The 14,360-nt window shown below is 41.4% G+C and overlaps 1 protein-coding gene across 1 annotated transcript in view; it reads right to left on the bottom strand.

The window, feature by feature from the left end:
• The window catches only part of GRHL2 (grainyhead like transcription factor 2), a 172,645-nt gene that overhangs the window by 109,355 nt on the left and 48,930 nt on the right, over positions 1-14,360 (bottom strand). The window contains exons 3-4 of the mRNA XM_055546510.1: positions 6,244-6,311; positions 1,274-1,667 (exon numbers count right to left, since the gene is read on the bottom strand). Of these exons, the coding sequence (XP_055402485.1) occupies positions 1,274-1,667; positions 6,244-6,311 (462 nt within the window). The remainder of the gene's footprint in view (positions 1-1,273; positions 1,668-6,243; positions 6,312-14,360) is intronic.

Below are 14,360 nucleotides of genomic sequence, written 5' to 3' on the forward strand. Positions count from 1 at the left end.
GCATGGAAGCAACCTGTGGATGGCCATCAACAGATGAATGGATAGAGAAGCTGCGGTACATATGTACAATGGAATATTACACAGCCATAAAAAGAACACATTTGAGTCAGTGGTAGATAAACCTAGAGCCTATTATATGGAGTGAAGTAAGTCAGAAAGAGAAAAAAAATATTGTATATTAACACATATATATGGAATCTAGAAAGATGGTACTGATAAACCTATTTGCAGGGCAGGAATGGAGGTGCAGATATAGAGACCAGACTTGTGGACACCATGGGGGAAGGAGAGGGTGGGTGAATGGAGAGTAGCATGGAAACATGTACACCACCATATGTAAAGTAACCAATGGGAATCTGCTGTATGACTCAGGGAGCTCATCACATCAGCTCTGTGATGGCGGAGTGGGGTGGGAAGGAGGTTCAAGAGGGAAGGGACATATGTATCCCTATGGCAGATTCATGCAGCTATATGGCAGGAACCAACACAATATCATAAAGCAATTATCTTTCAATTAAAAATAAATAAGTTTTTAAAGAAGAGTTGCTTCATTTTTAAAAAATGATGGGCAGGCAACATCTTTGGCTGCCATTTGAAAGGTTACAAACTAGGAGAAGTCAAGGTTAAAACTTTAAAAAGTAGGAAATTTCCACACAAACAGCTCTGTTCTTCACAAATATTTGATTTTAAGACTAAAATTAAAGCCAATAGAGGAATCTGTCATCTCAGAGTCAGGAAAATGGGAATATTCCTTCACACAACCAGTGTTTTAATAAAATCTGTTTATAAAGAAAGAAGCAAACATGTTCCAAAAAAAAAAATGAACTCACAGTTGAAATCACTCATCCCACATAAAAAGCAAATAAAGGGCTTTTCTGGGGGGCTCAGTGGTAAAGAATCCACCTGCCAATGCTGGAGACAGGAGTTCTATCCCCGGTCCAGGAAGATCCCACGTGCCGTGGAACAGCTAAGTCAGGGGGCCACAACTATTAAGCCTGTGCTGTAGAGCCCATTCGCTGAAACTACTGAAGCCCAGGTCCCCAAAAGCCCGTGCTTTTCAACAAGAAAGGCCACCGCAATGAGAAGCCGATGCACGGCAACTAGAGAGTAGCCCCATTTACCGCAACTAGAGAAAGCCAGCATGCAGCAATGAAGATCCCGTGCAGCCAAAAAGAAATAAATACATTTTTTTTTTTAAGCAAACAGAGGAAAAAAGTTAGGTATGGGCTCTGGGTTTCGGTTCGGGCTCCTGATGTAAGAGCCAGGGACTCACCTCTGTGTTTCCGTCTTTGAAGCTCTCGCTGTAAGTGCTGTCCGGGGTGCTCCGCTGGTCGTCCTTGAGGTAGGTGCTATGGCCGGCCATGGACGGCACGCCATACTGAGTCTGTTCAAAGATAACCACGCGTTGCTCCTCCCCTTCTCCTCGGGGATAGTGCACAGGTGGTGTCATGAAAACCGGGGTGAAATCTTCAGCCTTCACCACTGTGATTCCTGACACGGGGATGATGGCTGGGCTCTCGGGGACGTTCGTGCTGTACTGCTCCCGCTTGGAATGCTCCAGGTGGTCTTGATTCAGGGAAAGGTTCACTGGAACAGTCTTCAGGACCTGCACTCGGTTTTCTCCTCCGCTCAGATTACTCTGGGCTTCACTCGTGCCGTGACAGTTTCTGTGTATTGAAACCCGCCCCCCAGCAACAGGATAGAATTAGAAAAATCATCATTTTGCAACTCCTAATAACTGATGCAAGCAAGAATCAGCGGATGCTAATGCATTAGAGGAAAAAAAAATGATGGTGAGCTTTACAATGGAATGAAATGGATCTTTCCATCACTAGAAGTAGGACAACCACCCCCATGTGTCTCCTGGTAGCATGCGATCAGCCCCACCTAGAAATTGCTCAACAAAAAACAAATGTTGACTCTAAATCAAACCAAGCTTTATATCTAACTTCCAGTTCTTAGGCTATATGGGAGCTGGAAGAATAATTTAAACAACACTGAAAAGAAACAACCATACAAACCAGAATATCACACATCTCACTGACCTGGTTTCCTCAATAAGGCAGAGGCATGAAAAAAGAAAGAAAGAAAGGTGGAAGACTTGTTCTAGGTTAAGAGATTTAAAAGCCATGACAGCCAAATAGGACGAGCAGATCTTGTTTGGATCCCAATCTAAAAAGCCAAAGAGGTATTTATGAGGCAATGGGATTTTTGAGACAATCAAATATGAACTGAAAGTTAGCTGATGTTAAGGAGTATTGTTCATTCACTTAGATGTGATAATGATTTTGAGATTATGTAATAAAAAGTCCTTGTTTATTTAGAGATCCATATCAAATGGATATGGATCTCTAAATAGGTCATGTCACAGGTGAAATGACATAAAGTAAGCCAGGAACTTATTTTAAATACTATTGCAATAAAAATTTTTTAAAAAAAGAAAGAAAGAAAGAAGGGAAAGAAAGAAATGGTGAAGAATAAATAGGTGTAAGAAAAAGTTATCAAGTACTGAATCTGGAGGATGGAACAGGTCTTTGGGGGTTCATTATACTACCGTTTTTTTAATGAATATGTTTGAAAGCTTTCAAAAGAAAAAAATTTAAATAGCCTTTTTTTAAAAACACAGGGATTTGGTAGAAACCAATACAATACTGGTTTTGTGATACTAGTAAATACTGGTAAAGCAATTATCTTTCAATTAAAAATAATTTTTTAAAAATTCACAGTCATTTAAAAAATAGGGGCAGAACAATAGGTTGAAGGAGAAGATTGGGAAGAATAGTTTTCACTGTTCTGCAGGCTAAACCCTTTGCAGATAAAAATAAGATAATGAGAACTTGTCATTAAAATATTTTCACTTAATTGAGAAAAACCATGAGCTCATTGATATCCTGAGCATTGAATTACTATCAGGACTTAAGGAAGTGGTGTAACTGGGCTTATGTAAGACAAGAGCTCTCAGATCTCACACCTCCTGACTGGTACAAAGAGAAAAAAAAAGGATTTAGAAAATTAATTCTTACCAGGATAGGATGAACTATTTGCATCTATACTGCAGGATTTTGAGTGAGAGCAGAAGCAAAGAGCAACTTCTTACTAAATAAGCACTGTTGACAGCAAAGTGATTTTACTAACCAAGTCCTAGTACTCAGTAAGGTTTGAGGCCATCTCTTATTTATAGATTATCCTGAATGACAGAAAGAAAATGCATGTTTTGTATGCAGCCCTGTCCCTAGTGTCTGCTTTTTTTAAACCAGTAGGTGCTTTCTGGGCTTTATAGGCATTTTTCATCAGGAGAAATGTTTGAACAAAATTGGTTCTTCTAAGAATTGAGCTTTTCTGGCTCCTCTCTGTAAAGGAAGTCAACTGGCCTCTGAACTTGCCTAACTCTCAAACAGGGCTGGTATTTTTAGCTTTGATTTTTCAGATAAAACTTCAAAGGGAAGCTTGGGGAGAAAATGGCTCCTCGTGAGCAAAGCCAACAGAAAAATACCTGAACCTCTCTGAGTCAGCCACAGACCTAAAGAAACCACTCTAGAAAGGAATCCTTTAAAGAATAAAATCACGAGTCTATAAACATTCTGGCTTTCAGTAATAACCTGCTTTCGTGGCCAAATCAATACAATGAATCTGTGTCTAAGGCACAGTGAAAATTAGATATTACATTTAATCTGAATCCAGTGAGCGGATGATGCCAAAACCCAGACCACCCATTTATATCAGTATTTCCTAAACCTTGTTGTTCAGAACATCACATGGCATGTTAATACATGTTCCTCAAGAAAGGAGTCCACGATAAAATCAATATTTTAAAAAAAGATGCTATTGCCACAGCGAGAAGACCACCCTGGTGGGTCACAGCCGTGAACATAGTAAAGGCCCCCAGGGGTTCCTCCAAATGTTTAATTGTAACCCAGAATCTCCCAAACTCATTTTATGCAGTACCCTTTGGATAATATCCTGCAAGTTGAGTGTAGAAGGGTTGGTCTATGTTCAGTAGCTACCAAAGCAATTATCTACTTTTTTCACACTTTTGGGCTTTGCACAAGCATGGTCTTACTGGCTTGGCCAAAATATTCTAAATTAATCAACTCCTCTACCATCAGAGTCCACTTCAGTCCAAATTTCTTAAGTCTGTATTTCATGTAAAACACTTGGATTCTAAACAAGAAACACAAGTCAAAATATTTTGGGGCATTCTTATAAACAAATACATAAGCAAGCAAATAGAGTCGTGCAAATATAGTTGAATCTTCATTACCACGAAACAAGGAAAGAATAGACTCAGCACTGTCCTATAATGTGTAACAGTGCCTCTACAGATAGCACTGACATGAAAAGCTGATGCCAGAGAACTTTGAAAGTCATCCCCCAAAATGGGTGATTTGAGCAAAGTTAAGAGCAATTGTGAGATACTGACTCACTTGCAATAGAATTTAAAATTGAACCAAACATCATAACATGAGGAAAAAATGCAATGCTAGGAATGGTGATGAAAATATACTCTTAAAAAAAAAAAAAAACTGGACTCATCTCCTTGAGATTGCTTTTCAAAGTGGTGACTTCTGTATACAAACATTTGTAATGATATTATGCCAGCCCATGGCACCTTTGTAGAATTGTACTACAAAGTACAATTCTTTGTACTCATGAATTTGTACAAATTCATGAGTACACTGCAGACCAAATGATATCCTTCCAAATTACATTTAACCAGAAGTCTACAAAGTCATAATTAGTCTATACAAGGTAATTTGTCTATACCTTACTGCCAGTTTTTTTTAAGGCACTCTGTAGATATCATAAAAACAGCCTTTAAAATACAATGGGCAAAAAAAAAAAATACAATGGGCAGCTGTCAGTCTTTAAGGTTGCTCTAAAAGATACTTCACCAAAACAGGGCCTCTTGTATCTATTACGATACATACAGAGCACACATTTTAGATTCATTTCTCTCCCCATCTCCACCTCCTGCATGCATCCCTAATCTTTCTGTGATTACTGGTGTAGGACTTAAACTTCTTTAACTTCTTCAATACTGACTGGATGGAGGAAAAGTTATTGGACCTGAAGAATATCAGCCTCTTTCTCCCTGTCATCACTGCTACTAACCAGTGCCCGGGTCCCCAAAGCAGCATAAAGTTCCAGAAGATCCCCTTGGAACAGCAAATCATATGCAGACAGCCTTGACCTTCTGCTGGGGGTGTGCCCTGGAGGTGAACGTGGACAATATCACTGGCTGGCGGGTGGTCCCCACTGCTAGTCACATGACAAGATCGCAGGGTCACAGCAGTTCCTATCAAGGGCAGGAGAGATTCTGACATCTGTTTTAGTAGGAGACTTCATTTCTCTTGGCTTCATGTTTCCAAGTGGAAAACCCTCCAACAGAAAAGCACTGTGGCATCTCCATTCCTCTGCAGGGGAAGAGATATATTTGATTGGTTGTGTTCGGGAGCTACTTTGGGAGAAGTAGCTGAGCAAGGTGGTTCAGACCTTTATGGGTCCTCCTTTATGTCTGGATCATCTTGGCCAAAGAAAGGGGACAGACACTCCAGTCACCTTGGCCAGGCCATAAGTCCCTTCAGGGAGGCCTGAAGTCCTGCCTGGGACTGGATGATAGGTCATATCTAAGTCAGTACTGATATGTTACAGATTGCCCATTCAAAATCACATTCTCTGATTAGCTTCATCAGAAATAAAATTGATTTATTTTCCTTTTTAATTTCAATCTGTGTCTTGTTTTTCACCTGGTTCTTAATTCAGGATTGAAGGAAAAGAGTGTTACCTATGGTCTCCTAATATCTTTCCTGCCCCTGCACCCTGACAGTGTCCTCTGCCACCCATGGCTCCCTACCAGCTCCTCCCTGGACTGAGATCAGCCTGGCCTCCTTCCTCTCCCCCTTACCAAAGGTCATCTTCAAATGTCTCACTCCCTCAAGAGCCTCATCGCAGTTACACAGCCACTGAATTAACAGAAAAGTTCACACTAGCAGTGGGCTATCTTGCCAGTATATCATCTCTGTCTCTTGGGATTTGCAGCCTCCTTGGAAGACACTAATGAACCTCTGCAAATTGCAAAACCAAAAACTACGATTTGCTCTCCCAACTGAGAAATCCGACATTAAGCTTCTTAACTCCCATACCCTCTCAAGAAAAAAGTTATAGTTTAATACTATTGTTGTCAAAAACATAAAAAAGGAGTTATCTGGGGAGTCAGGCATATTCCTATATATATCATCATACCTCTTATCCTGGTCCTCTTGGCTGTCGCTTGCTTTGCTTACAGACAGTAGCCTCTTGTCTCGAGGAACCTGAAATCATGACCAACCGTCAGTCAGACTTACATAGATGCAACTGTGACCCTGTGCAGAGAGCTTGACACCAGCATAAGCAAAGAAAATGAAATGGAACATTCTCTGGAGAAAGGTGGCAAATTTGCAATGGCCAGGAGATGGTTAAAGGTGAGAGGCCTGAGTAGCAATGACAGTGGACCAGACACAAAACGGTGATGATTGATGCAAAGTCACAGCAATCCTGATTGTGCTGTGCTCTGCTGACACAGGCAGTTATCGCTGGACCTGAGCACCTCTTGAGTCCTCCCCTCCTTGGTTGGGCGCAGATGAGGGGAAAGGGTATCTGTACTCTGGAGCAGAGAAAAAGCATCTTGGAGCTACAAGTATCCCATTAAGGAACAGGACTGACCCTCCACTGTGATGAGGGACTCTAGACTGACATGTAGAGGGGAAAACTGGGTAGTGGGCTGCACCGTTCAGTGGTGAGGCAACACCTAATACCTGGGCCACCTTTATCCAACCTCCCTACATAGCTCACGGCTTGCCTTCCACCTTTCTTCTTCTGCTAAGTCGCTTCAGTCATGTCCAACTCTGTGCGACCCCATAGATGGCAGCCCACCGGGCTCCCCCGTCCCTGGGATTCTCCAGGCAAGAACACTGGAGTAGGTTGCCATTTCCTTCTCCAGTGCATGAAAGTGAAAAGTGAAAGTGAAGTCATTCAGTCGTGTCCGACTCTTAGCAACCCCATGGACTGCAGCCCACCAGGCTCCTCCGTCCATGGGATTTTCCAGGCAGGAGTACTGGAGTGGGGTGCCATTGCCTTCCACCCTTCTTCTTCTAAGGCACTTTTATTATGGACTTCACAACTACAGTGCCAACGCATTACCTGAAAGATTATTGAAAAAGCGATACTTGAAAGAAAGGACCGACAAGCTGTGTTTCTGAGCATCATCTAATCACTCGACAGCACTATGGATCGCTTTTCTATCTCGACCACAGTTCTCAAATACATGAACAGTGGGTTTAGATTTGTTTGGCTGGTTGGATGTTTTTGATTTTTTTGTTTTTCAATTTTGTTTTTCCCCTAAATCTTCAGATCTTCCTTCTAGCCACACACCTTTGTACTGAAAATGCACCCTGCACTATTTTGACATAAAAGAGTGTTTATGAGAAGTTTCTCTTTTCTGGACTTCTCTTGCAATCCTCATGGATGGTTTCCACTCACCCAAATGTGTCTGCAAGCCCAGCCAGCTGGGCGAGGGAGGCGACACAGCAGGGTGACTAAGAGTCCAGACCTCGACCTGATCGTTTCGGTTCAAATCTCAGCTCTACCACAAACTAACTCTGCCTCAGTTTCCTCAGCTGTAAAAAAGGAATAGTGGTAGTTCTACACCTCACCAGGTGTTTAGTAAAATTAGAAGAGTTGATTTTTTAAAGGCACTTAGCGTGGAAATTTATAAGCATTTGTTAAATAAAAATAAAGTAAATCAATTTTAAGTCCTTCATGCACATGTCAATGTTGAGGGTCTACAGAGTAGCAGCATTACTACATGCTAAACAAGAAACGAAATGAATAAAACAAAACTCCTATCATCTACTGAAGATGACAGATAATCACAAAATTTTAATACTAAGCAAACGCATGTTCACAGCAGCATAATTCACAATAGCCAAAAGGTGTAAATGACTCAAATGTCCATCTACAGATGAATGAGTAAACAAAATGTGTTTTATATGTATATATATATATATATATACACACACACACACACAATGAAATGTTATTCAGTCTTAAAGATGAAATTCTGATACATGCTATAATATGAATGAGTCTTAAAGACACCACACTAAATCCCATGTGACTCAGATCCATCCACTTCCCTGTGGAGGCCTGCCTCCTGGCTCGGCCCCCCACCTCTTTTGCCTGGGTTACTGCATCAGCTAACTGGTCTCTCCTCTCCTTCACTTAGTCCCTGCAAATCCATCTGGCTCCATTGAGAAGGACCAGAGTGCTCTTTCAGGCTGACCCCACCGTGCCTTCAGATTTCCTCCCTCCCATCTGGGCCCCCCTGAACTATGTTTACTTCTAGCTTCCCAAAGACTGTCCTTCTTAGAGAAACCGAGACCTCTGAACTCAGGCCCCTTCCGAGTCTAGACTCACCACCACACATCCCTACCTGGATATCCTACAAGCACTTCAAACTCAACGTACAACTATCCTTTTCCCCAAAGCCCTTCTTCTGTACTCCGCCTTGGTTAATCTGAGAATCAACTGAGCTATTGTGATCCTAGTTATAGGGCTCTCTCATCAAATCTCTCTCTCTCTCTCACACACACACATACACGTACACACACACACACACACACACACACACGTACACACACACACACAAACAGAATCAGTTGCCAACTTTTATTCAAACAAATACTCAATGATCTCCTGAACATACAGCTTTGTTTCTGTGTTGCATGACTGACTAAATAGAGTGGCTGATTTAAGAAGAAGCTCACAAATGCTGACCCAGGGAACAGCTACCATTAGGTCTTACTTTAGGGCTTCATACTTTTTTATCTGGACAATCACAACAACCTGTTCACTGGATTCTCTGCTCATAATCCATCTCCCGGCTGCTGCTGTTGCTATAACATGTGTAAGTCATTTCTCCAATCTACCAGCCCAATGTTGAAAATCCTTCAGTAATAGAGAAAATGATGTCAAAGAATATAATAGAAAAATTACAGGAAATTTCATTTTCTTTAAGCTTCTATCCATTTTCTATAATGTATATAAACTGAAAACAAAAGGCTCTATTTTTAAATTAAAAATAAAAAGATTTCTTTCAAAAATTTTAAAGCTTATGAATATTTATTAAATCATTTATTCACTCATTCATCTAGCAAAAAACAAGGCCATGTACCTAGCCCTGCACTCCCTCTTGGGGGAATAAAGCCCAGCCCACCAGTCTGGTCACTTCCAGAAGGAGTCGCTGCCTTCCTAACCAACCTTGACTGCCCTCCCCCTCACTCACCCCCACAGTTCAGCAAGGCTGATTCCTTGGATTTCACTGAATGCATCCTGGAGTTTGACCTCCCATGTTTTCTCATCTTCTGTTTGCTTTGCCTAAAATGCTCCCTCTCCGTATGCCTACCTGAAAAACTCTCCTCTGCTTCCCCGTAGAACAGGCACTGCTTCCCGTCTCTTATGTCTCCTGCATTGGCAGGTGGGTTCTTTACCACTAGCACCACCAGTTTCAGTCCATGGGGTGGCAAAGAGTCGGACATGACTGAGCAACTGAGCACAACTCTGGAAAACCTGAGCTCTCTGGAAGGCTGGCACGCCCTCCTCACTGCACCTGGAGCACATCACTTTCATCGTATTTACTGCCATGCACTGTGGTTATAGGTTTACGGGACTGTTGCAGACGTCCTGGACTGTGACCTCACTAAGGTCTTAAATGGGGTCCCATCTGCCTTTGGATACTCAACCCACCCCCTAATATCTAACACCATTGCTGGAAGGTCGTGGTGAATTAGCACTTGTTGGATGGATGGATGAATAAATGGATGACCAAATGGTTAGACAAACAAACAAACATCTTGGTGTCCAGCAGCACCAGGTCAACAGAATAGAGAGGAACCAACTGGCCAGGGAAGAATACTTTCACCAGAGCTAGAATCAGATGATTACGAATCACCAGCTTCTTCAGGGGAAAAGTAAAGTAAGCTAAAGTAAATCAAATCACATAAAAATAACAAATGAAATCTGTCATATTTTTCTGTTATGCCTGAAATTAATCAAAAGGTCACAATTGACTTCAGAGCTGTTGTTGGTAAGTAGCTTGAACCGAATAGAGAACTAGGCTAGTATCTGAGTCTTTAAATTATGACAAATTCTAGCATTTTGGTTATTTTTATAATAGATTTCATCTAAGCTTCAAATGCATATTTTAAAGTTTTGAGCTTATTTTCAAATAGATTCCATTAAAGCATTTTTTAAACAGGGTAGAGTGTTATGGACTGAATTGTATGCCTCCAGTGTTTGTATGTTAAAACCCTAATCTCCAATGTGACTATACTTGGAGACGGGGCCTTTAAGGAGATGGTTAAGATTAAATGGGGCTTCCCAGGTGGCACTGGTGGTAAAGAATCCACCTGCCAATGCAGGAGACACAAGAGACGTGAGTTTGATCCCTGTGTCAGGAAAATCCACTGGGGTGGGAAAAGAAAAACCACTCCAGTATTCTTGCCTGGGAAATCCCATGGACAGAGAAGCCTGGGGGGCTACAGTCCGTGGGGCTACTTAGTTGGACACAACTGAGCGACTGAGCACATAAGGGTAAATGAGTTTCTAAAGGTGTGGCCCTAATCCGATAGGATTAATGCCCTTCTAAAAAGAGGAAGCGGAGAAGGCAATGGCACCCTACTCCAGTACTCTTGCCTGGAAAACCCCATGGATGGAGGAGCCTGGTAGGCTGCAGTTCATGGGGTTGCTAAGTCGGACACGACTGAGCAACTTCGCTTTCACTTTTCACTTCCATGCATTGGAGAAGGAAATGGCAACCCACTCCAGTGTTCTTGCCTGGAGAATTCCAGGGACGGGGGAGCCTGGTGGGCTGCCGTCTATGAGGTCGCACAGAGTCGGACACGACTGAAGTGACTTAGCGGTAGCAGCAGGAAGAGGAAGAAATGCCAGGAGTGTGTGTGCACAGAGGAAATGCCACATGAGGCCACAACAAGAAAGGAGCCATCTGCAAGATGGGAAGGAAGCAAGGCCTCTCCAGAAACCAACGCTGTCAGCACCTTGTAGTCTCCGGAACTGTAAGAAAATGAATCTCTGTTGTTTAAGGCCCCCAGTCTGTGATATTCTGTCTCAGCAGCCCAAGAAGACTAACTGAGACAGCCTAATGACATAGAAATTGGGCATGTACAGGATTGCCCTGGGACCTTTGCAAATTCCACTTAGTTGCCTGAGCTGAAAATAAAAGACCTGATTTGGATTCACTCCAGTGATCCTATGGGGACAGTTTTAAAATACAGGTGGAAAGACTTTGTAGTGGATAAAGTATTACACCAAGGTACACTTGTGCAGTTTCCAAGGACAGGGACCACCACTTCTTTTGAGTGCCTGCTGCATGTCACACACATTCCTCTCTCTACTGTCCAGAGAGGTGATGTACTCCAACCTCAGCAGTGAGGGGAAAATGGTATGTTTTACAAAAACAATCGATTTTTATTTCCAAAGAGGTATAAAAAGTCTACAGAATTTAAATGATACTGCAGTAGCAATCGCTACAGTAATCTGACTTCCCCAAGTTTATATTCAAAAAAATAGAATCTATAATTTTTTTTCCATTAACACTTTACTTTACTACAGATAGAAAGTCCATTCTCAAAGTAGATTTAACTTTGTTATAATTTTACTACCAGCATACACAAACTGTAAACAAGAGAGGGCTGACTGAGGCCTGAAAATGATCATTTGCACACAGAGTTTTTAGAAACAAGGCTAATTCTTTAATGTTTAAAGTTTCAAGCAAAAATATAGTGAAGCTTGTGGGAAATAAATGAGCTATGTAACTCTGCTAGTCCACACAGTCTTAGAAAACATTTTATTGGAATATTTTATATTCTAAATTAATAAATTAATCTTGGAAAATATAGATTCAACAGTAGGAGTTTAGACTTGTTTATAGATTGAGGGTGTTTTGGGGGGGTGGGAGCAAGTAGTGATGACTATTTACTTATTTATTTGAGGTCTGGTTCATGTACAATGTTATATAAGTTTCAGGTGTACAACACAGTAATTTCCAGTTTCTAAAGATCATACTACATTTAGTTATTATAAAATATTGGTGCTATTCCCTGTGTTGTACAATTTATCTTTGTAGCTTATTTATTTTATAAATAGTAGTTTGTAACTTTTAATCCCCACCCCAAGCTTGCCCCTCCTGTCTTCCATCTCCCCACTGGTAACTACCAATTTGTTCTCTATATCTGAGTATGTTTCTTTTTGCTATATTCACTGGTGTATTTTTATCTTGTAGATTTTACATATAAGTGACATTATATAGCATTTGTCTTTCTCTGACATTTCACTAAACATAATATCCTCTGAGTCCATCCACATTGTTACAAATAGCAAATTTTCATTTTTTATGACTGACTAGTATTCCACTGTGTATGTGTGTGTGCACGTGCACACACATACACACCACATCTTTATCCATCCATTGATGGACACTTAGGTTGCTTCTATATCTTAGCAATTGTCAATAATGTTGCTATGAACAGTGAGGTACACATATCTGTGAATTAGTGTTTGGGGTTTTTTCTAATATATATCTGAGAGTGGAATTGCGGGGTCATATGGTAGTTCTTCCAAGGAGTAAGCGTCTTTTAATTTCATGGCTGCAGTCACCATCTGCAGTGATTTTGAAGCCCAGAAAAATAAAGTCTGACACTGTTTCCACTGTTTCCCCATCTATTTCCCATGAAGTGATGGCACCGGATGCCATGATCTTCGTTTTCTAAATGTTGAGCTTTAAGCCAACCTTTTCACTCTCCACTTTCACTTTCATCAAGAGGCTTTTGAGTTCCTCTTCACTTTCTGCCATAAGGATGGTGTCATCTGCATATCTGAGGTTATTGATATTTCTCCTGGCAATCTTGATTCCAGCTTGTGTTTCTTCCAGTCCAGCATTTCTCATGATGTACTCTGCATAGAAGTTAAATAAACAGGGTGACAATATACAGCCTTGACAAACTCCTTTTCCTATTTGGAACCAGTCTGTTGTTCCATGTCCAGTTCTGACTGTTGCTTCCTGACCTGCATATAGGTTTCTCAAGAGGCAGATCAGGTGGTCTGGTATTCCCATCTCTTGAAGAATTTTCCACAGTTTATTGTGGTCCACACAGTCAAAGGCTTTGGCATAGTCAATAAAGCAGAAGTAGATGTTTTTCTGGAACTCCCTTGCTTTTTCCGGAACACTCTTGCTTTTTCCATGATCCAGTGGATGTTGGCAATTTGATCTCTGGTTCCTCTGCCTTTTCTAAAACCATCTTGAATATCTGGAAGTTCACGATTCACATATTGCTGAAGCCTGGCTTGGAGAATTTTGAGCATTACTTTATTAGCATGTGAGATGAGTGCAATTATGTGGTAGTCTGACCATTCTTTGGCATTGCCTTTCTTTGGGATTGGAATGAAAACTGACCTTTTCCAGTCCTGTGGCCACAGCTGAGTTTTCCAAATTTGCTGGCATATTGAGTGCAGCACTTTCACAGCATCGTCTTTCAGGATTTGAAATAGCTCAACTGGAATTCCATCACCTCCACTAGCTTTGTTCGTAGTGATGCTTTCTAAGGCCCGCTTGACTTCACACTCCAAGATGTCTGGTTCTAGGTGAGTGATCATACCATCGTGATTTTCTTGGTTGTGAAGATCTTTTTTGTACAGTTCTTCTGTGTATTCCTGCCACCTCTTCTTAATATCTACTGCTTCTGTTAGGTTCATACCATTTCTGTCCTTTATCGAGCCCATCTTTGCATGAAATGTTCCCTTGGTATCTCTAATTTTCTTGAAGAGATCTCTAGTCTTTCCCATTCTGTTGTTTTCCTCTATTTCCTTGCATTGATGACTGCAGCCATGAAATTAAAAGATGCTTACTCCTTGGAAGAAAAGTTATGACCAACCTAGATAGCATATTGAAAAGCAGAGACATTACTTTGCCAACAAAGATCCATCTAGTCAAGGCTGTGGGTTTTCCTGTGGTCATGTATGGATGCGAGAGATGGACTGTGAAGAAAGCTGAACACCGAAGAATTGATGCTTTTGAACTGTGGTGTTGGAGAAGACTCTTGAGAGTCCCTTGGACTGCAAGGAGATCCAACCAGTCCATTCTAAAGGAGATCAGCCCTGGGTGTTCTTTGGAAGGAATGATGTTAAAGCTGAAACTCCAGTACTTTGGCCACCTCATGCGAAGAGTCGACTCATTGGAAAAGACTCTGATGCTGGGGGGGATTGGGGCAGGAGGAAAAGGGGACGGCAGAGGATGAGATGGCTGGATG

This window comes from Bubalus kerabau, chromosome 14 (assembly GCF_029407905.1).
Source record: "Bubalus kerabau isolate K-KA32 ecotype Philippines breed swamp buffalo chromosome 14, PCC_UOA_SB_1v2, whole genome shotgun sequence".
In the NCBI taxonomy this organism is placed as follows: domain Eukaryota; kingdom Metazoa; phylum Chordata; class Mammalia; order Artiodactyla; family Bovidae; genus Bubalus; species Bubalus kerabau.